Here is a 24441-nt window from a genome sequence, read left to right as displayed (position 1 = left end):
AACCTGCCCTCGCACCACAGACACCCCAAAACAAAATGGCAGCTCATCCCCACACAAACCAAACATAGAGCCACAAAAAGGGAAAAATAGTTCGCCTTAGTCACTCCCCAACACACCCTCTCACACCCACTCCTACCACTCTTGTCTCACGCCCACTCTTACCACACACCCTCTCACACCCACTCCTACCACTCTTGTCTCACGCCCACTCTTACCACACACCCTCTCACACCCACCCCTACCACTCTTGTCTCACGCCCACTCTTACCACACACCCTCTCACACCCACCCCTACCACTCTTGTCTCACACCCAGTTTACGTCTGCATCGAGAGGGGAGGAAGGAATATGCTTACCATGCACTCACATAGACACTAGGGGTAAATATACTAGCTGTGTTGTTACTCACTGTATCTTATTTTACAACACAAACACATGATAATGATGATATTCTACTCAATGCACGGTTACTTAGTATTTATTAAGCACTTTCTATTAGAGGCTGATAATTATACTTCAAACTCCTAGCTAATCAAAAGAGGACCATGTACATACCGAATACAGACGCACCACCCAAGACTGTTAGGGACGCTACACGCTCACGTCTTCTAGGCTCTTGCTGTTGGCTCAAACCTAAGGCACTCACACTGTCACTGGTCAGCCCTCAACATAAATTCATTACACCAATTTACATTAATTGGGTTCTAATGAATAATAATTTTCTATAATTTTTCAACACTATTATCAGGATATGTTGTACTCCACATTAAACACTATAATTCTTTACGCGGATCATAGCAGGTTAATGCAAGTTTGACTCGTGTGTGTGATATTGGAATCTTCAGATTATTTCACAAAGTTGTTTTTTTAATTGTAAAACAGGAAGATTTGGTGGTTTAATGTGCTGATGGTGATGATGTTGGTGACGATGGTAGAGGGGGATTGCCTCGACGATGACGACGATGACCAGCCCTCATCCTTTGACCTCGACACTTCCTCCAGTCTGGAGTTCTCTGTGGCGCTCTTCAGGGAGGTGTACCGGAGGTCATCGCCTGAGGTTAACGTGGTGTTTTCACCAGCAAGCGTGGGGGGCGGCCTCCTGCTGGCCTACCTGGCCTCTTCAGGCAACACCAAACACCAGCTGGAGGAGGTCCTTGGCCTCGACGACAAACTGTCTGCCCTCAACACCTGGCGCCACCTGCAACTCCTGTGAGTGTTGCAACTTGTAACTCCTCAACACATATTGTATATGTCACTAGTGACGAACACACACATATGGTAAACGAAAATAAAGTCATTGCGATTGCAGTACAAACAAGGAACAGTTGTGCATGAATTGAATCACAACACACACACCCACACTTCATACACCCTCTCTTTGGCTAGCTATAAATATATCTCGATACAGCCAGCTACAGTACTTCATGTTGTCACAGATCTGAGATGTATGCGTAATTTTGTATACACCCATTTGTTCATGATCACTTACACTTACCAAACTTGTTAAAGCTTGCATGGACCAGTCAACTTACTATTATATATATATAATAACCCAATTTGTGTATACTACAGGTGGGGAGCGAGTGAGGGGAAGAAGAACGGAGGAAGTCTGGTGGTAGTAAATAAGGCCTATGTGGACCCCCGTGTACGCCTCAACCAGTGTGTGGCAGACCATCTTTCTCACCATGAGCTTCACCGCCTCAGCTTCCTTCAGGTGTGGTGCTCTTACACGTGTTGTTTACTCTAGTGTGATGGAGGTTTTGGATACAGTTAATCAGCCTACCCTAACTGACTGGTTCACCCATTGAAGAACTGGCAGGCTGCGTTAGTCAGACCACTACCCGAGAATATTGATGGACTTAATGGCAACATGAAAATAAAGGTTTTTTGGCACATGAGAGGTAACTCCTTTTTACACCTAACCATTACCAGCCATATATCTGTCCAACCTGTATGTGAAACTCCCGTAAATATTCTAATTAATGAAATTTGGTAATTTCTTTCACTCATTCACAATCTTATTTCACAACCAATGTTTACTTATTTCCTTCTTAAATTGATTTTGTCTTATCAAACTATATATATATTTTCGTTCCATATTTGGTAGTTAAGTATTGTACCTTATTTATATCACCTCTTGTTATGTACTGTGCCTCGATCATGTCGCCCCTCACTATGTCCCTCTCAAGAGAATGCAAATTCAGTCTTAATGTCGGGAAATAACTAGCGTCGTTTTGTGAATGTATTTAAGGGAATCTATAACACATCTGTACAGCAGCCATCTTGAATTCTGAGTTAAACACAGGGTGATATTTGGGGAGTTTTAGCATCCTGGAAATTTTTTATTTTTTTTTCATAAAATTTGCCTGCAATTTTTGACTTAGAGCGCCTCCCTTGGCCAAAATTAAGTGTGGTCGGTCTGTTCTTTGTTAGCCGGTATTTTGTTCCTTTATAGTCCAGTGTTAGTACAGTAAGAAACAAATGCACCCGGAGAAAACCTGTGACGTTTGGTTGGGTCACTCTGAATACATGATCACAACTTGCCAAGAGTGCGGAACAGAGACGTGACCGACCTCCCAAACCTGGGGCATAGTGATGAGAGACAACAACTGTATCAAGGTGTAAATGATTAAATCGAGTGTATTGAAGGTGTGTTGATGTGTAAGTTGGTGGTGATGACTATGGCTCGACCCTCCTCCCTCTCATCCCACAGCACCAGGACGCCGCCGCCAGGATCAACAGAGAAGTGTCAGAGAGTACGAGGGGACGCGTGGGTCACCTAGTGGACCCCCAGGACCTCATAGGTGCCCTGATGGTCCTTGTCAACGCCGCCGCCTTCAAGGGATCGTGGCTTTACCAGTTTCCACTCAGCAACACCTTCCCTGCCAGGTTCTACACCTCCCCTACCACTTACACCCAAGTGGCCATGATGAAACACTCCGCACAGCTCAGATATGGTAGGTGTGGTCAGCCCCTCAACCTGACACGAGTGAAACATTTATACTGTTTCTGCTTCAATTACTGTAATATATTGTATATATATAAACGGTTGAGCAAATGTAAACTGGTCTCCCCAAACGAGAAAACTGTGGGCCAGCTCAGCTACACAGAGAATAAGGGACAGCATTGTGTAATTAGTACAGTATCATATATTACTCGACTCTGAGTGACAGTGAAGAGAGAAAGCACACATTGTATCGTTAATGTTCCGTCAGGAGTGTCGCCAGCCCTGGGAGCGCGCCTACTGGAGTTACCATACTCTGGTGGCTCCTGGTCCATGTTCCTCCTGCTTCCTTCCCTCACCCACGATCCTAAACATGACCTGGGCCTCGATGACCTCACTACCCGCCTCACCGCCGACTCCCTCCGCTTATCCATTAATAACATGTGGTATCGCCAAGTCAAGGTCGAGATGCCCAAGTTTAAGCTGGATTATGCTATTAAGGATGACCTCAAGCAGGTGAGTGAGTATCACCATGTTGTCAACGGTGATACAAGAAAAATATATAAATAAAAATAATTGTATTTTATTTCTGCAATTTTATCACTGTACGTTACTGCAGCTAATGGTAGAATTCACTAATTAATGTAATAAAGTTCAACTTAATTTTCTTAAGGAAGAAACATTAGTGAAGGTACAAATCACAACAATAATAGTATATATACTGCCTAAGGTATCAATAAAGATTATCAGATCATTTTGCACAGTCAGGGAGTAACATTAGCTTCACTCTTATCAAGTAATTACAGGTAAAGTCTCCAGACAGTTCCTTAAGGTGTTGATTTACTATAACGTTATTACTTCTATTACACACACTATATGCTACCCTCAAGTATACACGATCAGAGACTGTTTACCTGCAGCTTGACCGAGGTTCATGTTTACCTGCAGCTTGACCGAGGTTCATGTTTACCTGCAGCTTGACCGAGGTTCATGTTTACCTGCAGCTTGACCGAGGTTCATGTTTACCTGCAACTTGACCGAGGTTCATGTTTACCTGCAGCTTGACCGAGGTTCATGTTTACCTGCAGCTTGACCGAGGTTCATGTTTACCTGCAGCTTGACTGAGGTTCATGTTTATCTGCAGCTTGACCGAGGTTCATGTCTTTTGTTTTATTACAATAGGCGCTGCATCAACTGGGGATAAGAGATCTGTTTAGCAAGAGAGCTGACCTGACGGCCCTGGCGCCCTTTGGAGGGTTGCTGGTGAGTCGCAGCCTCCACCAGGCCTCCCTGGAGGTTACGGAGGAGGGTACGGAGGCCGCAGCAGCCACAGCCTTCATATCCCACCCAAGGACCAAACTTCCGCCGCCTGTCACCTTCCAGTGTAACCGTCCCTTCCTCTTCTTCATCTACGATAACCTCTCCAACAGTATTATTTTTATCGGCATCTACAGTAAACCCGATAACTGACTCCAACACCCACAGTAGACCCCGGAACTGACCCCACCACCCACAGTAGACCCCCAAAACTAACCCCACCACCCACAGTAGACTCCGAAACTGACCCCACCACCCACAGTAGACCCCCAAAACTGACCCCACCACCCACAGTAGACCCCCAAACTGCGTATTCACCAGCAAGATCCTCCACAACATGATCTACAAGTATATAAAAGCATCTCACACACACACACGTTGAGGTGCTGATCGTCCTCAGAGTAGGAGGTTCACAAGAGAGGTAACTACAGCTGACTAGATTAATGAGGCTGTACATTTGTTTACTATTTGTCATTTTTAAAAATTTGTATTTGAAACGTCACGTATAGAACTCCTGTTAAGAATTATAATTTGTAGGATATTTTCTGCAAGAATTTATGTAAAAAAAAAGTGAATTAATTTAAGAAGAAAAAAATTAATAAAGATTTTGAAATTTACTGTATGTAATGATATGAGTTTACCAGTTGTGTGTGGCGTTATCAGTGCGTACGGGAAGCAGTAATGCAGGTTGGTAACTCGGTGCTACTATAGGTTAAGTTTGGTTAGGTTTAATGGACGCTATAGTGTAAATATCCCGGTAGACCACATACTGTAGTAGCACCAGGTAAGGTAAGGTAATGGCTCCGTAACACATACAGTACTTGGTTGGGTTGATGGTCCAAAAGCAGATTTTTTTAAATACGCTTTCTTACCGAGGGAAGCATACATAGCTCTTAAACCAGATGTAGTATGCAGTGATAAGAGTGCAGCCGTCGAGGGTATAAAGCACTCACCTCCTGGACAAGGGTCATTGGTTCATCTTCAGTTCACCCAGCTGTAAATGGATACCCAATTCTACTGTTAGAAAAAAGGTGGTGGATTACAATGCTGGCCACACTGCCTCCTTATGTACAGTACCAAAGGTTTAATTTATTATTATTTCACCACTTATATACCCATTTATAGTAACTACCGTAGTATTTAATGTGCTACATTACAGGTACAGTATGTTATTGTCATTTGTGGCTCTGCCTGGGTGGGTTGGTGGATGTCCTGTACTCACCAGAACATTTATTGTGTTCTCAGCATTGTCTTAACACTCATCTAAGAAAATAAAACACTTACTGAAAAGTTTACACTAAAACTTATGATGTTGAATATTATGCCACAAATCTAGTAGCGGTGTTATAAATAAACACAGAAGAAAGGTTATTCAAGACAACTTCCAATTTGACAGGAGAACAAGAAAGAAGACCCAAGAAAAATCCCTTAGCGGCCAACAGAACAAGGCAGAAGAAATAACTGCAATGCCTCCTCCCTCTTGGTGGTCTGATATCCAGCTACAATCTATAATTTGCTTGTCCTTCATATTCTTTGTAGGTAAGTTTAAATAATACTCTATACCGTAGTTGTTTTTTGAAATTCCATGAGTCGTGTATTTATTGACTATACAGGTCGATATCAAATATTCTAAATAATATGGCTATGTTGTGATAAGTCTTAATCAATAGTATTACCTTGTGGCCGGAAAGTGAGTTAAGTATCCAACCACATTTAGTTAAGCGACGTAAGTATGAGCGACCAGAGGTGTTTCGAGCACAAGATGAAACATAAGAACCATTAAATATTTCTCTAAATCGTTACATACTCTTAACGTTTCATTTTCCATATTAGTAAACGAAATAACGAGAAAGTTTATTGTGTTTTAAATGGTTTCATGATCGTAATTTAAATGTTAAGATATATTGAATAGTTTACTGTTATTTGTTAATCGTATTTTATTCGGTATAAATAATAAGCTGAATTATATATATATTGAATGTGTATATGTAAGCTAATGTTATTAATGTGATAAAATTATATTTAATTCTAAACATACTCAGTTTTGTAAATTAAACAAGGATATGATTTACTTCATAATTATTAAATGTCTCGAAAACTTGGACCTGATCCTGTTCGAACCCCGGCTACTGGTTCATCTTCCTCACTGTGGTGTGACTGGTGTCTGCAAATACAGTTCCTGTGGTTATCATCGGGCTATCATAAAGTTAATTATTATGGCGCAGGTACCACGATTTCTTCAGGCTCTTAAGGTACGGAAAAAATCAAATTTAGCTGTTTGAATAGAATATATTTTGATTAAGGACATTTTATTTTGTGGTCTAAGATTGGCCCTGGTGAAACCCGGAGTGGGAAGTAGTAGAAGATTCATTAAATTTGATTGATTGATGATTGTACTCATATTAGATAACTTTATCAGTTATTATTAACTCATCTCCCAGGAGGTCCGGTAATGGGTCTAGTGTTAGTATAGGAGGAAGCCTGCCTGGTCGTACCTCACTTCAGAATTAGTTATTTTATTGGTACTGTTGCTCTGGAACATGAACAAGGGTTAACCAGCAACTAGAACTAATTTCTATGGAAAAAAATAACTTTTTACTTTAGGACACAAGTCCCTAGGGGTTGACCAATATGTTTTTCCAGTGTATTTTGGTGTGTTTTAAACGAATCTGACCTTCATTTTGGCGGAACTTTCTCCCCCCCCTCCAATAATAATGGGGGAGATCCTGGGAAGTCGTGATTTTTGGGTGGGGGAGAAAACGAGAACGAGATATCAAACCTAACAAAACCTAACCTAACCTAACCTAACCTAACCCAACCCCTAGCGGACCCCCAGTAGGCCTAGTTTAAGCTAACCTACGGTAAATGTTTCAGTAGTTTAAAACTTTGTGGCACGCCATGTCCGAAAGTACATGGAATACGTAAGAATTGGATAGAATGATCGTCTTTCTCGTAAGACTCAGCAATATACTTAAAATAATCTTAGGAGCACAAATGACAACCAACCTCCACCACGACCATTGTGAGATTGGCCAATGAAATTAAAATCGTACCCAGGATGCTTCCTTTGAAAAAAATCAAATGCGATTGGTTAAAAAAAAATCACATGATGATATGGATACATAATTGGTCGCAACAGGATGATGTCAGTCAATATTGCACATGTGTGATGCGCCGATAACATCTCCTCACAGAGACGAAGACTGAAAACTACGTAAAATTAATCAAATTCAATTGTGTGGCTATTATCCATTTCCCCCTGGTATATATGTGGTTCAAATTGGTCAGAATAAGGAGACCTAAATGTTTCAGTCGTTTATAACTTTTGGGTGCTCTACCCCATAAAGTAAAATACCCCTAATATTCCTTCTTACCTGTAGAATATTCCAGAAGAAAGTAAAGTAAAAAGTTGGAGGAATTAGTTATGTCAATTTGTATGGTAATAATCTACATCATTGAGGAGTAACAAGTTTAGGAAAAATTCTAAAGAAGAAAAGTTTGGTGCTTCTAGAAGATATTTAGGTTAGGTTAGACTTAAGATATCTTTGGAAACTGCACTCTATAGTTGCACCAAGAGTTCTTTCTTACCTCTTGAATGTCAAAAATAAAAATAAAAAAAGGTTAAGATTTGGAAAAGATCGATCATGGAACTCTATATTGATTTGAATATAGATAGATAATGTAAATGAAAATAATGAGTAATGATGAAGATGGTTAACACCATAAAGTCCTTCTGGTGCTGATCGTCTCGTCCGCCATCGCCAAAATAGGAACACTGGCATTTTTGTCGGAAATTTACAGTATATTTTTCACGTTCTTCTGTTTCAATTTTAGGTTTGGTTCTTTAGGTTTCTTTGTTTCTTCTTTTGTCTTGTTGGGTTTGGTCTGGTCCTTCTGGGTACTCTGGTTAGGTTAGGTCAGATCTTTATACAGATACAGTATTTGAGTCATTAGGTTAGATCTCCTCCACCAATTTTGGAATGTTCATGATAAACTGAAGAACTTTTCTTTTATAGCGTAGACAAGTTTCTTAACTACACTCTGTAACCTGGGCACTTGTTCTTAAATATTACGCTTGAAGTTTTGTGTAATAGTTAGGTTACATTAGGCTCCGTTTGATTTGGTTTAGTCAGTTTTTTGTGTGATTTTACCCCACAATTTCCTTCTACTTCAAAGACTATTTTTTTCCTCAATCTCCCTATATACAACTCCATATAATGTAACTCCTTGATTGACCTTTAACTAATCTTTACTGAAAAATAATGGAGGAGTTGCAATTATTCTACCTTTTTCATGATTTTTCCTCCTGAACAGGAATCTATGTCGATGAGCAGCTCCAACCATAGCCATATTCAATTGTTCATGTGAGCACTAAAAGAAACATTTCATAAACATTAATACTTTTGTTTCATATGCATGAAAAAAAAAACAGCAATTTTTGAATATGGAGATAGAGAAGAAATACAGAACTGTACAGTACTTATAGCTTTTTTGCCAGAAATGTACAGTATATATGTACTTGTTTCCATTTAAAATTTGCAATTTTGATCACACAAAGTAGGCAGGGAGTTGAAGTAAAGGGAAATTGTTGGGTAAATGAATATTTGACAGTGAAATTGAGAACATAAAAACGTTAATTTGTGTTTCGTGAATTATAAAGACCCTACTACAGTACTGTACTACATTTGTAATGCAATACAAGATTATGTACAACATTGTCAACCAATATTATAAAAAAAGGTAAAGTACACACCATGCTCCCCAGCCTTTAAAATGAGCTTAACAGAAGAAAAAATATACTGAAATTTATCTGAGTACATTATTTGTCCTATAGCCAATGTTCAGTGTCATAAACTAGTACAGTACTGTAGTGTGCCTCAGATAAGATCATTCCAGAAAATAATTTGTGTCCTCATTACTCTACACAGAACAAATTATAATCAACCCAAAAGCTACACAAATATCAAGAATGTTTTCATTAATCATTTTACAAGGTTGGACCTACAGCCTGCAAGGAAAAATCTGTCAACTATGAGGGCAGAGGCCTAGAGTGCTCTGAACAATGTGGGGTTGGTTGAGTCATTGGTGTATCCTGTTTGAGTCTCTCCTGAGGGTCAGTGTCCTCCAGTTGTTCAGCCTCCTCAATTCTTGAAGGCTCTCTAGGGTTTTTAGTTGACCCTCGTGAAGCAACGTGCTCGAAATCAGTCACGTTTTGGTCTCTGTGTCCATTGGTTTTGTTCCCTTAAGGTGCAAGATGGCCTAGATATACAGTAGTCTCCCTTCCTTCTTGATGTCTACCTTTTGCATATTCTGGATTGACATCAATGAGCTCAACTTCATGTATGAATGATTCATATTAGCTGTTTCATAGTTGGCACTTGAGGAAGACGGAACCTGGGATGGTTAAACAGGAGGGTATGGCTCTCCCACAGGTGGATCTCTGCTGGTAACCAAACACCTATTCATGGTGATAGTGGCAGTTGATAGCACAGATTGAATACAGTGGAGAGCATCTGTGAGAGCTACTTCCCATTGTGTAGTTGGCAGATTTCTTGACTTGAGTTCTAAGGACACAGTTCTCCATGTGATTCCATTACACTAATGTTAATACAGTAATGGTCCAATAAAATCCATAACTCTTAAAATAATGCTATTTTAATCACAGCAAATCCTTGGAGACATCAGTACACACCTACGAATTGCGTAGACCCACCCATCCCCTAATTTTTATCATTATTATTTACAATATCATAATTTTTACGATAACAAACACCCATCATTAATCTCGCATCGTCTGGCAATTCATTATCACTCCGGTTATCATGAAAGGGAAGGGGGTGGTGTTTGGTCACCTGGCAATGACAAGGCCTGTAATGTTTGAAAATTTTGATACTTTATTCCAATTTATTGATATCAGAAGGTGTATAAACTTTCTTTAATAGTCAGACAGTTATTCGAGTTATATTTACAAGGCGGTGATCTTGAGCAAAAGTGTGTGGTGTAAGAGACATCTGTAAGCAGGTAAAAAGATGAGAAGAAATACCTAGGTAAGTCTTAGCAACAAAACTGAAAAAAATACCTTTGCCTGCCATAAGTAATGAACACTATAGAAATACAATATACATCTGATTGCCATTAACAGCAAACACTAAACTGCACTGTACTATGAAAAGAAAGTACCTGTACCTGTATTTGCCAGCCTTTAGAAGTGACCACTGACCATAAAAGAACATGGCATTATGCATTAGTTTGTTTCTCCATTAACCATACAGAGTTCAGTGATATATTATTATTATTACCCTCAAGTGCTAATAAGCACAGAGGTTAAAATGAGTGCTTATTATAATCTTCACTTACTGTAAATTGTAAAATATTCTCAATATAAATATAAATATATATATATATATAGCCTCCTGACTTATGACGGGTTGGGGACCCAAATCCAGGTTGTAAGCCTAAATGGTCATAATTCGAAAATGCTTAAATAATACATAGAAAATCTAAATTGGGTGTCTTTTCTTCTCAGCACCACAAAACTCTCACTTTTAAGCTTGCCAGCCATTTTAAAGTGAATTACAAACAAAAATTTTGTCTAGTACTGATCCTGGGACTCGAAAATACGTAATTTGACAATTTATTATTTTGTTTAAACTTTACATTTTCATCTACTTCTTAGCTTAACTCAGTAACTTGTTTAAAATAATATTCTAGAACATTGGAATAGGACACTAAATTCACTAAATTATGGACAGTGAGTACTGCTATGTGAATTTATAACGTGGTTACACCTAACTTATTTTTGAAGCAAGTTTTCATAATTCTAATTCAACCAAACTTAACACTGGGCCCATGTTGGATGGCCCTCACTGAACCTCTAGGGAGATGAGTTGGTCATAACTTTCATTAACTATCAATTATACTGGGTATATAGCGTAGCTTGTAGGTAGTGCTGACTTTTAGCGGGGGGACATTTTGTTGGCAGGAATATCACAATTTATTTGACTTTCCTCAACTATAAAATAGGATATCCAAACTCAGTCACTTTATTTTTAATTTACAGTTTGAGGCACCTCGGTTTCGTCCAGCTTTCTAGGATTTTGTCTTGAGGCCTCAAAGTCTCCAAAGGCAACAGAATCACCTGCAGTTACACCCGAAAGCACATCGGATATTCCTGAGTACCAGTCTGCAGCCACACCTACCAGTCCTAGTGAACGTAAGTACAGTGTAGAGGGTACAGTAGGTGCTGTGCTCCACATTACTAATCTACAAATTGGTGATGCAGGTCTAGTGTACAGTATGGAGGAGATATGAAATCCAATTTTGTTTTTGACTCAATCTCCTTTGCCTTTATTTCTCCTACTACCCCATCCATAAATATGATGGACCCTTTTTGGACATCAGACATCCTTGCTTCACTGTACTTACTTAAATAACCTCTTCACCTCTTGTCAGTTTACTAGCTGGTCGGGTGGGCAGTCATTTATCTGTTGTGGACTGTTTTTGTACGTATCGGTCTTGTACAGAACTGTATCTAAAAACGGTGCATACAGTTTTTGTTTATTCCAGTTTCTTTTTCTTCAAGCAGTTTTACAGAAAATATATGATATTAACAACCCCTTATTTCAAGAGGGATGTTCCTTTATGGTTGGAGCAATGCATCTGATGGTGTAAAGCATAGAGTTTCATAGAACTTTCTTTAAATTAGTGTTTTTATCTTAACCAGCCTGCATAAGAGTCCAGTGATTGGTGTTCAGTCCAAGAGGTTTAAAGTCCATGTACCTGGGTCTTCTGGCTGATAATGTACCTTAATGACCAGCATAGCTTGAAAGAGTTGCAAGGATCTTAACAAGGGGCTAGTGAAGCTGGTTTTCTTGTATCCCATAAAATATACAGTGAAAACTACAGTACCATGCAAGCTCCTACATCACATTTAGGTAAATAAGGGTACGGTAGTGGTCATATTATTTGGGACATAAGTTTTTCAATCATGGCAGTAGTGTGATGCAATGTGATTTACAATGGAGGCTCCTGAGGGAGTGAGAATAGTCACTCAGTGTTTGGTTTGGTTTAACTTCAAGAAAACTACAAAAATGCTATTTAAAGTTATACACATGTTGGCTTGTAGGAAATTAGATACGGAATTAAAACTTTGGGTAAACAAATGGGAATTAATTATTACAGTACAGTATTTAGATACTGTAGCTGCAAATGTCAGTAAGGAACCATTTTGTGGCCTCTGGTGACTTGATAGACACAGGGGCCTAAGCAAAAATGGCACCAGTTTAGTTTTATATAAATTGGAAAAATGTGGTATTTTTGCTTATTGACCTGTAAAATGTAAAATAAATAGGAGAATAAATACAGTACTGTAGATAACAAAGAATTCAGTATACATTATAACTACTACAAGTGTCAGTACTGTACTGTAATTTAATTTAATTGCTGCTGGCAATGTTTTCAATTTTGTCACATTTAAATCCCTCAGTGAATCAAGGACACTCATGTTTGCTTTCATTCCTCATCCAGGTGTACTAAGGTTATGAGCACATGGACTCTTACACAGACAATTTTACACATAAACGCTCCTAGTCACCCAAATACTTACATGCACACATGCCTCACATAGAAAAACCCACTCATGCTAGACTAACTTACTGTGGTACCTATCTCCCAATTTGGGGTTGATGGGTGTGATTTGGATGATTTTGTGCCCTGGGTTGAATAATTAGGGCTGTGTAAGGACATTGACTGCCCTCAATAGATGACCCGTGTTATGAGGAGCTGTGAGTCAGAAGGTTAGCCAGAAAATTAAGAAATCTTCATAAATTAGGGAATGAAAAATACAATATTTGGTATTCAACTCGGACGGGGGTAGGTAATGCCATGCCAGCTAATACTTGCAGTACTTCTTATACTGTACAGTTACCCATCTGTTGGCAATAGAAAGAGCACCTAGCCATAAAACTTACTTCAAATTTGCTTTATGCCAACCGTTACACCATGCCATCAGGTAATCACTGCTAACTCATGCAAGTGTGGAAAATTATCATAAAATGGTGATGATATTGATGGTATACCATAGCTCTTTTAGGATGAGGCATTCAAATTTGTTCAAATGAAGCTTCTGGAGAATTTTTTTGTAATATTTTATATCTACCAGAGATTGTGACGGCATTGAGAGTGAACTCATTAAAACCAGACTTGACTAACACTGGCACAGGTACAAATACATTCTTGAGCCAGTACATGCCCAATACTGTACAGTACTTGCCAACAGTGCATAACAGAGATGTGACCGACTGCCCAAGCAGCTAACAAGCTGATCAGTGGCGAAGAGGATCAAGTTATCAGAAAACACGGGGCCATTTTAAAAAATATGGCATTTTGCATCCTTGGGGGATATGTACAGTTACACAAATGAAGTCCCTAAGGTCATGTATGGCCTCACTGAGGGGACACAAAGGTTTACATTTGGTAGACACTTGTTGAGAAAAATGTTTTGCCAGATGAGTGATACAGACACTCTTAGTGTGAGATATCTGTCAGTAACATCCTGATTTTTTATTGAAGACTTTTGCTTTATTGTGATTCCCTTAACCCTTCAGTCATATTGATGAATCTTATACAAAGCAGACCAGAGTCCTATGGACATATGAGATAACTAAAGTATTGATTCTTCTGCCTTGTTTCAAATATGTTAAAGCAGCCATGAACCATATGGTGATGCCATGTGTTACCATCAGTAATAATTCAGCTGCTCATGTTGGAACCATGGATGATGTAGTATACTGTAGAGGTGTAAACTGTCTGGTAGCTGTATACTGTAGAGGTGTAAACTGTCTGGTAGCTGTATACTGTAGAGGTGTAAACTGTCTGGTAGCTGTATACTGTAGAGGTGTAAACTGTCTGGTAGCTGTATACTGTAGAGGTGTAAACTGTCTGGTAACTGTATACTGTAGAGGTGTAAACTGTCTGGTAGCTGTATACTGTAGAGGTGTAAACTGTCTGGTAGCTGTATACTGTAGAGGTGTAAACTGTCTGGTAGCTGTATACTGTAGAGGTGTAAACTGTCTGGTAGCTGTATACTGTAGAGGTAAAACTGTCTGGCTGTATACTGTAGAGGTGTAAACTGTCTGGTAGCTGTATACTGTAGAGGTGTAAACTGTCTGGTAGCTGTATACTGTAGAGGTGTAAACTGTCTGGTAGCTGTATACTGTAGAGGTGTAAACTGTCTGGTAACTGTATGCTGTAGAGGTGTAAACTGTCTGGTAGTTGTATACTGTAGAGGTGTAAACTGTCTGTAGCTGTATACTGTAGAGGTGTAAACTGTCTGGTAGCTGTATACTGTGAGGTGTAAACTGTCTGTAGCTGTATACTGTAGAGGTGTAAACTGTCTGGTAACTGTATGCTGTAGAGGTGTAAACTGTCTGGTAGTTGTATACTGTAGAGGTGTAAACTGTCTGGTAGATTCTGTAGATTCTGTTTTTATCTTGCCTTGTCTGTTTCTCCGTTATTCCCTCTGACTTTTGGTTAATTATGTAGGGGAAGTCAAACACTTTGTGTATAAAAATAAGACTCTCCTCTGGGAATTGGTTAAACAAGGTTACAAGCAGGAGAATCATGCTAATCGCCACCTGCTGTTCAAGTCCAATATACACCTTTTTTTAGTTCATGTGGACTTATGTTTAGAATAACGTGACCATCGACAAACATCATCATAGGGCTGGCAGTGGTGTTGTGTTGCCAGCTGGCACGAGAAGCGCATACATACACTTGGTGGGTATACAGTCCTCAATGCATGGATACAGTCTATAGTCACAGGTTACAGTATTTTGTGCTGCAGTATACTCTATATTGCACTTGTTTTGCCCTTTGCATAATGCCACTAAAGTTTCTTCTTAAGTTCTGTTACCAGTGTTGCTCAGAGGTATAATTTCACCATTGGGAATAAGATGGATGTACTCAAACGTTATGAGAGAGGTGAACAAACAGCTGACATTACACGTGTTCTTTAAACTTAGTGAATCTACTTTGCAGATTGCCAAGATTGGAACATTAATCAGTTTATCTAAGACCTCGTATTCTCAAAGTTTTATTATGGAGAGAATAGTATGGAGGTTGGGTACATACTAGATCAAACACCAAACTCATGATAAGGTTCCCATCAGCGTGCTTGTGATACAAATAAAGGCCTGGAGTATTTTATATTTCCTGGTACAGTATTGTTCATGTACTGTATACTGTACTGTAGTTTTTCACTGATATAACATTGGGTACTGTTTTATTAATAACAAAACCCCCTAATCTCCACTGTGTACACGTATTTACATTACTATTTGATTTCATGTTTTTATTTACACGGCCATTTTAAAGAACGGAATTATCGCGTAAATCGAGAGGTTCCTGTCATATTCTAACGGTTCTCTACAGGAAAGTGTTACCAGATAGTTTGACCCACAAGAATATAGGTGTGTATGAATACATGTGAGTGACTGTACCTCTACTGTATTGATATAGAGGAATATGATAAGGTTTAGCTTGAGTATATGACACATACCGTAATGTATAGTACAGTACTGTATTAACAACTTCAGAGCACATTGAGGTACCTGTATTGGGAAGACTTAAAGGTCAAATTGTCTTACTGAGGAAACAAATTGCAGCTACTAAGCTAGATATAAATTTTCTTTCATGACATTTTATGGTTTTTAACATTGTTTAATTAATTTATAAGGCCACTATTTTTCCCCTAAATCTTAGGCAGGGAGGGGAAACAAAAATAGATTGAGGTTAGGATTGAAAGGTTTATTGGCATATGTAACATTATAGTTTCTTTTGTATTGCTGTTGGTCCAGGAGCCTCAAAGAGTGGAGACTACCCAAACACAGAATACTTCTGTTATGATAAGATGAGCTATTTTGACTTGGAAGTGGAGATGGGAAATGACCGACTTGCACAACCATCAGCTGACAATGGAAATTTTTGATGTTGTTGCTAGAGGATTTTAATAAAGAATATTCTCTGAGGAATTGTTCCATTATATTGCTCTTTCTGTAAATAATATATACAGGTAATACACTTGTGGTGTATAAATTGTTTTAATTTATTCATATGAATAACACCTGGATTTAAATTATAAAAGGGATTGACCATCTTTAATGATGATAAGTATACAGTACTGTAAATTGATAGTGTATATGTATGGCACATGTATAGTGGTAATAAAATAATTAGTTTTAAATCACTAAAAGTGTTTTGAAATTATCATAGGCAAATTGTTTTAATTATTCTTGAAAATGGGACCATCATAAATTCTTGCTGTTGATATTAATGAAGTTGTCTGGGCATTAGTATATACTCAGTACAATACTCTACTGTATAGGCAGTCCTCACTGTATGCTCTCCTGCTGTATATGTTTTCACACATACAAAATTTATGAATTAGCTAGTGCATACTTTTCACTATGTGCAATCTTTTAACTGATACATATTTTTTCCTGTTGTTCGTATCTCAAATAAGCTACAGTACTTTCGACTGCACCACTCCACTATAATCTTTGCCACTTTACCCAATAGGGTTCATTGCAAAGTTGGTGCAGAACTATACTGCAGTATTTTGCCAATCCAGGGCATGAGTTCGGGGACCCATCCTTCATACCAAGTGACTTCAGTTGTTGGTAATTATTATCCTGTGCTTTGTTGTCATCATCATCAGAAATGTTTTTGAACCATTTTCCCTCTTTTTTTAATATAAGCAGAAGCTGAGGTGCTAACACACATGTAAGGTGTATCCATGTAAGTCAGTAAGAAGAGACATGGCTGTTATATGCACCATAATACTTCCCTCTGCTTGGAGAACCTACAAGTGTTGTAGGTAGTTTCTGCAATATCAATAATGTACTGTATTTACATTTTCGTATACAGTACATGGCCAGTATTCTTTTAAATTATAAATATAGTGATGTTCTGTACAAGTAGTACTGTATTGATGTAGTGAGATATTAGTATGTCTTTTGCATTTAGTTTGGTTAGTATTGGCTGCATAATATGTCTGACAATAGCTCCCAGGAATGCATTGTCCACTTATGACAATTTTATGGAAAATTTCTTAACCCTTCACTATGGGGCTGCCACTTTTAATATTTTCTTTGGCTTACACCAGATGAATTTATTCAGAACAGATGGGATCCTGTACACAAGTAGTTAAATTAAAAATAAATTTGCATAACATCTGCAGATTGCATCCAACTTTCACATAGTGAGGACTGCCTGTAAAAACTTTATTTTTGGCCTGGGTGGGTTGGGTGATACTGGACACTGATATGCCAAAGGAATACTGTTGACAGGTACAGTGTTCGCCAATCAAGTAGTAATAGGAGTGTAGTACAGGTGCTCTTGGTTCGTGAAGCTATTGTACAGTATAGTATCGTGAAGCCTCTATATAACGGACTACATCGAGAGGAAAATCCGTTATATCGAAGGTCAGTTAGATGTGAAACTTCCATCTAACGAACTACTGTACAGAGATGAAGTCCATTATATCAAGGGTCTGTTAGATATGAAACTCCCTATTTAACGGATTATATGAAGAGAGAAGTCCGTCCGTTATATAGAGGTTTCACTACAGTACAGTATCCACAAACAATATTGACTCCTGTAGCCTTTTTACATGACATATCTAAAATATAAGTTAAGGGTAAATAAAACTGTAAAATGCATACAAACGTTTTCATATATTATTTAGTATTTTAAAATTTTTCCCAGTTTGTAAATAATCACGAACCATCTCCAATGTCCAGGTCCTTGATCTCTTGCAGGTGAGGTAATCATGATGTGTTCCATACTGACAACTTGCCTTTCATTTGACTCCATGCATACTGTATTGGATCCAGTGAATTCCCAGGCCATTCCAGCACTAGAATATTCTTATAGCTTCACAAGGAGTCTTTCTTGTAGTTGTTCTTGATTCATTTGTTCTAAAATATTTTGAAGGAGGTTGTGGTGGTGGTTTTTCATTTTTCCTGTAGAGATTGTAGGATTCTTCATCACTTCTCTCATAAGTATGACAATGGCCTCCCAGGAGACAATTTCTGAGGTAGAACCTCGTTGGTGAGAAGACTGAGTGTCAGTTGCTTCAGTCTTATTGTTGCCGTGTCTCATCTTAGATTTCCCTCACAGGAACTTTTTCACTCAGCAGGGCAAGAATACCAGTTTTTTTGTTCTTGGGACCCATTGTGACTCTTGTGAGAGTAAATGGATAGGCTAATATGGTGATGTGTGTAGTAATAATAATAATAATAATAATAATTAACTGTTTATTGAAAGAGCTTGGCAGCCAGAAGGCTGAAAATATACAGTTACATAATTGGGAATGGGTTTCAATTTACAAATAATATAAAAATAACATAAGTGATACAAATAAGATATATAATAACTACATGAGGAAAAGCTCAAACTACAGGGCATTTCAAGGGCATTTCAACATAGTGACAGTGCAAGGAGTAGTGTTTACTGGGAGTGAATACACTGGTTTATACAAGTTATTGATAATTTTTACAATGGTTGGGACTGGGCTGTTCTTATAGCGATCAGTTCATGCACGTATGGGCTGGATGCGGTTGTGGTGTCGAACAGCAATTCTCGGGCTAGGGATATCAGGTGGTAGTAGGGCGGTGTTGAGGATGGTGTAGAAGCTTCTTACCAAATTTGCAGATTAGGTCGTGGTGATGGTCAATGTGTGTGTGTTTTGTCTTCAGAATTTGACAGAAACCGGTGTACAGTAATTGCACCAGGATACAGCTAAATGCACACACGGTCTTTGTAGAAATATTGTGTAAAGCACCACTCAGTTGACATGAGAATATTCACACCTAATTCAATTTGGCAGGTAATAACCGAGCTCTATTAATTAACATAAAAATGCCTCAACTATGTAACTTGGATTTTACATTATGTGGACACTGTATATTTAATTAAATATGGGTAGTGCATTTCATCACTTAAAAATGCACTTAATGCTGCTCTTAAAAATAAAACTGTACAGTACTGTACTGTACTGTGCCTAATATATACAGTACTGTACCTTACCACAATGTACATTTGTATTGGCAGATATAGAAGATGTTTACTAAAGAGTACCAAATAATAAACTTTTTACTATACAGGGATCCCGTTACTCTGAACGTCTGACTTACAAACACCTGCTGATGCGGACAAGGTCCATAAACTCAATTATTTTAAGAATCCGACATAGGTACAACTGGTTCATAGTGCAATATTAATGTACAAGAACTAGTTTGCATGGCTTGGTGGAGAGGTGGGTGGGGAGTAATGCATCACCCAGCCACGCACCTTGAGGGGGCGTCAGTTCGCCTTACCCTAACCTGTAGTAACGTCTGTGATCAAGTGCAAATTGTTGTTTTTTGCTTATTAATTCTTTTTCGGCCCTCATCATGGCTCTCGAATGCAAACCTGCTGCAAGTGATAGAGCATCCAAGAAAAGGAAAACAATTACGGGTACAATGGAAGTGAAAGTTAATGTAATTAAACGTTCTGAAAAAGGCAAAACACCCTCAGTCACTGGTAAGCGTTGAGCTTCAGTCAGTCAACAATCGGAACAATTTTGAAAGACAAACAGAAAATTCTTGAATATGTAAAAGGATCTACACCAATGCACTCAACTGTGATACCAAAACAAAAGTTGATTGTAATTGAAATGGAAAGATTGTTAGTGATATGGGTGGAAGACCAGCCAGTCCCATGTTTCAATGAAAGTTAAACTTTAATTTTTACTTTCCTTAACTGTATTTTGTCATACTATTTCGTCTTTTCTATTAAATTAAGTGATTTGAGATGTATAAAAGGACTTAGGCTATGATATAGTGCACATAGGGTGTGTGTTCCAACTTACGTACATTTCCGACTTAACGTCCTCAGGAACAGAACTCGTTCATAACCCGGGACCCTTGTACAATATATTTCCCATAACTTTATGCGGGTAACTTGTGAAAATACACAATACAGTACAGTACAGTATATGCCTTTTCATCTGTGGTTCTTCATACATTTAGACAGATTCTTATACCAACTTATCATCCTAATTTTTTTGCCCCCAACACCTAAACCATTTGGGAGGCAGTGTTAACCCCTGCCTTACCATCCACAGTACTGTGCTGTACATATGAAAAGAACAAGTTCAGTATTTTGGTCTAACATTGTTGGTTGAAGGTATAAATGGTTAGTGGGTGGAAAAGACAGAGCCATCTTCCTCTGTCTCCTCATTTAAGGAATCAACTACAAGTGATAAACTCTTCGTCTTGAATGTTGTGACCACTTGTAGATGCCTTTGGGAATCTTGGAGCTGGAGATGTTGAAAAAATACAGGTATCCCCCTATTTACGATCATCTGTTTTACGATAATCCACATAAACATTAATTAGGTTTTAACACCTTAAGATTTAGGCTTAGTAAAATCCATGTTGGGCTTAACTCGCTGACACGGAATGTAAATACCTGGGAAGCGCATCTTTCCTTCCTTCCTTTCCTTCCTTCACTCCCTTCCTTCTTCACTGCTCCACCCTTCTTCACTCTCTCTCATCACAATCACAATTCACACTAAAATATTGTTGCCAACATTAATTTTTTACCCCTTCTCCATCACTTCTTCACCTCCCTCCTTCCCTCCATTCACAATTGCAATTCACACACAAAAGAGTAATTTACAAGGGATAACTAAAGTATATCGTCCCGATTTCTTTTTGCTGGTAATTGTTGGCCAGTGCCTGAGAGAGAGAGAGTTCGGGAGCTAATAGGCAGGGTCGGATCCAGGCTGATGCAACCGTCGCAAAAAAAATTCTGACTGAGGCAAAGGTATCATATGCATTGGTCAAATAACTCACCTATCGGTAACGTGATCTCATTGTCACTGCTGACCTGCATGGCTCACCAGCTTATGACTGTAGCTGTCACTTTCCCTACCTGAATGGCAGGTGGGGTTATTTAATCAAGTATATGATAACCGTAGAGCCTTAATAAACATAACAAAAGTAATTTACTGAACCATCCTATGAAGTTCTTTACAGGAACACCTTGCATACATTCCTTAAGGTTATATCCAACTTGGTTACCTTCACTGCTACTAAAACCAAATACATAGGATTTATTAGTAGATAATTAATGTTGTACAATTCAACATGAATTTTAATATAAAAATTGTCCCACCATTATGACTTTTGATGACACCATGATACAGTACATTACTTTTATCCTCATCACCACTGATCGGCTCGTTAACCGCTTGGGCGATCGGTCACGTCATTATCAAGTACAGTACTGTATTAGATTTTAGGCATCCCGACTTTATCTTAAAAAAATACTTGAGCTACACGTGTTTCCTTTACTACCACACTACCATCTGTCCACTATGAACAATGTTTATACTGTAATTTGTTAACTGCGTCTTTCAATTTGCTAAGATAATGTGTTAACTGTGTCTTCTGATAGAGGTAATTATTGATGACTGACCCGCCTCCGATTTTTAATAGATAATAATTATAAAAACGCCGCATTTCCTCTGTGTTTTAAAGTGGACACTGTCGTAGTTTGTGCAGATGTGTTAAAAAGTGGTTATTTCTAAATTAAACCTGACCTAACCGTAGTTGATATGAAAATCAAGCAGCGGAAGCATTGTGATAAGACTTCACCAAACTAACCAAACAAACCTACCTAACTTCCTAGCCACGGACCCTCGGTGTATTAAACAGAAAAAATTACTGTTATATGAGGTAATTTTATATTTTTTGTGGACATGAAAGCAACCGTCAAGTGGATGTAGTCTTGCCCCTTGTTTCATGGGTCGGTGGTCCTATCCCCAGGCACACTCAGTTCACTCAGCTGTAAATGTAGTTGGAATTTACCTTTAGAGACATGAGAGGGCCGAATTTTTCTCATTGCTGTGTATGATACGCTGTATAACCTGCGCCCAGGTAGTGGGTGAGCACCCAGGAAAATGGTAAGGAAGATAGGCCTGTTATTGGCGGTACCGTACTAGAGTCGCTCAGTGTGGGTGGGGGCCTTTCGATGGCGAGACACACCCAGACAACAGGAGACCATGTCCAACACACCATCACTATCTACAGTTCACACTTTATCTGGGCTGTATGTTTTCCTCTTCCTAATACAACATTTAGTACTTGAGTTCTCGACCGGATACTCGAGTAGCGATATCTGTGGTTTACTTAGCACATTACAGGAACTAAATCAGATCCTCCACATTCGATGGCATCTTCTCAATGGAAGTGCGGTAGTATTTTTCAATGTTCATCAGAGCTCTGGTGTCATCAGCAGTCACAAAGTTGATAACAACTCCCTTTCGGTGGAAGCGTCCACCTGGATCAATCCTGTGGATATAACTTTCCCTGTTAGAAGGAAAGTCGTAGTTGATCACCAGGGACACGTCGATGTCGGGAAGTCGGGCAAACAGGTCAGTGGTGATGAGAACACGAGCTGAACCAGACCGGAACTTGCTCAATATAGCACCTCTTTCCTTTTGGTTCATGCCACCGTGCATGGCCGACACTCTGGGGTTTCTGTGCTGCATCTGAGCCATCAGCCAGTCCACCATCCTGCAGGTGTTGCAGAAAATCACTGCCTGACTGATGATCAGTGTCTTGTACAGATCATTAAGGGTTTTCAACTTATTCCTTTTCGTCACACTAACAAAGAACTGCTTTATACCCTCGAGGGTGAGCTCCTTTCCCTCGACCAAGATAGTAACGGGGTCACGCATAAATTTGGAGGTCACGTCCATCACGTCAGGCGACATGGTGGCTGAGAGTAATACCACCTGTACATCGTTGGGAAGATACCGGAAAACATCGTATGTCTTATCCTTGAACCCACGTGACAGCATCTCATCGGCCTCATCAAGAACGAACATCTTGATCTTGCCGGGGTTAATCACTCTACGTTTGAGCATATCATACACACGACCAAGAGTACCCACAATGATCTGAACACCCTTTTCCAGGTACCGCATATCCTCCCGCAGGTTGGTGCCACCGATGCATGCATGACACGTTATATTCATGTAATCCCCCAGGGCCAACACCTCCTCTTGTATCTGCTGGGCTTGTTCTCGGATCGGCGTAAGAATAAGTGCCTGTGTCTCCTTGGATTTTGGGTCAATTCGCTCGAGGATGGAGATGGAGAAGGTGGCAGTTTTTCCGGTGCCTGACTGGGCCTGGGCAACAATAACATGGTAACCTTTGATACACGGCAGGATAGCACGCTGTTGGATGGCAGATGGCTTCTCAAAACCATAAGCATAAATGCTTCTTAACAAAGGTTCTTTAAGGTTCATGTCATCGAAGCTTGTAGCCACCTCTGTCCACTTTGTCTCGATGACGCCTTCCACGTCCATGCCAGCAGGGTCATGAAAATCTTGCTGCCCGGGTTTGGTGTCACCATTCTTACCCTCCGCCTCCAAGTCCTCTTCCCCTTGTTGTTCGTATGTGTCAAGCATCATGATTGTGGGGCCCGCTTCCTCACTTTGCTCTCCCTTTCTATAGTGTTGTAAGCTTAATGCCACTGGTACTAGTGGCACAGAATGTACAGTATATGTTGGCCGACTAGTCTACAAACATAAGACATTTATAGACAAACGCTTCTACTCTTATACTGTTAGCAAAATTTTCTTTGGTGAGAATCTCGCCGTGAGATGTGTACTCACCAAAGAAAACAGTCATGTGCAACGGATAATTATTACCGTATACAGAATTGGTTGCATAAAGATGTATTTCGCCATCCCTTTTCAACAATTTAATTGAAATTGACGACGACTTACACAATAAGAGCATAAAATCTTGATAAAATGATACAGTATATAGGACAAATGGTAAAATATTAAATTAAGGTTATGCTAGGTTAACTTAATACAGTATTCTGTTAATGTAATAGTTGGTTAAATATCAAGTTAGGAGTATTTTTTAGGTAACATCAGGTTAGGAATGGTTAGGTTAAGGTTGTGTTAGGTTAACATTATAGTATGTTAAGGTTATAATAGGTTACTGTTGTGTTAGGTTAGTATTAAGTTAGGGTAAGGTTGTGTTAGGTTAAGGTTATGTTAGGATACCGTTACTTTAGGTTAATATTAGGCAAGGGCGTCACTGGGCTGGTGGGGAA

General features: G+C 39.1%; 3 protein-coding genes across 3 annotated transcripts; 2 read left to right on the top strand and 1 right to left on the bottom strand.

The window, feature by feature from the left end:
- Window positions 1-881: 881 nt before the first annotated feature.
- On the top strand, window positions 882-4877 carry LOC121865785 (leukocyte elastase inhibitor-like; the record flags this gene model as incomplete). Its single annotated transcript, XM_042365346.1, is given in 5 exon segments — window positions 882-1208; window positions 1572-1713; window positions 2713-2956; window positions 3215-3459; window positions 4126-4877. Coding segments are annotated over 5 exon segments (1246 nt in total), but the record flags the coding sequence as incomplete, so codon positions are not given.
- A 6448-nt stretch (window positions 4878-11325) lies between these two features.
- Window positions 11326-16526, top strand: LOC121865786 (the record flags this gene model as incomplete). The annotated part of the gene is made up of 2 exons (XM_042365347.1): window positions 11326-11473; window positions 16104-16526. Coding segments are annotated over 2 exons (291 nt in total), but the record flags the coding sequence as incomplete, so codon positions are not given.
- Window positions 16527-22028: 5502 nt separating this feature from the next.
- LOC121865784 (ATP-dependent RNA helicase eIF4A-like) lies at window positions 22029-23919 on the bottom strand. Its single transcript, XM_042365345.1, has one exon. The coding sequence runs from the start codon at window positions 23783-23785 to the stop codon at window positions 22514-22516; it is 1272 nt and encodes a 423-aa protein (XP_042221279.1). The 5' UTR covers window positions 23786-23919; the 3' UTR covers window positions 22029-22513.
- Between the last annotated feature and the right edge of the window lie 522 nt (window positions 23920-24441).

Source organism: Homarus americanus, unplaced genomic scaffold (assembly GCF_018991925.1).
Source record: "Homarus americanus isolate GMGI-L3 unplaced genomic scaffold, GMGI_Hamer_2.0 scaffold32413, whole genome shotgun sequence".
NCBI classification, from domain to species: Eukaryota; Metazoa; Arthropoda; class Malacostraca; order Decapoda; family Nephropidae; genus Homarus; species Homarus americanus.
The sequence above is the reverse complement of the archived record's forward strand: the minus strand, read 5'-3'. Positions and strand labels throughout refer to the sequence as shown.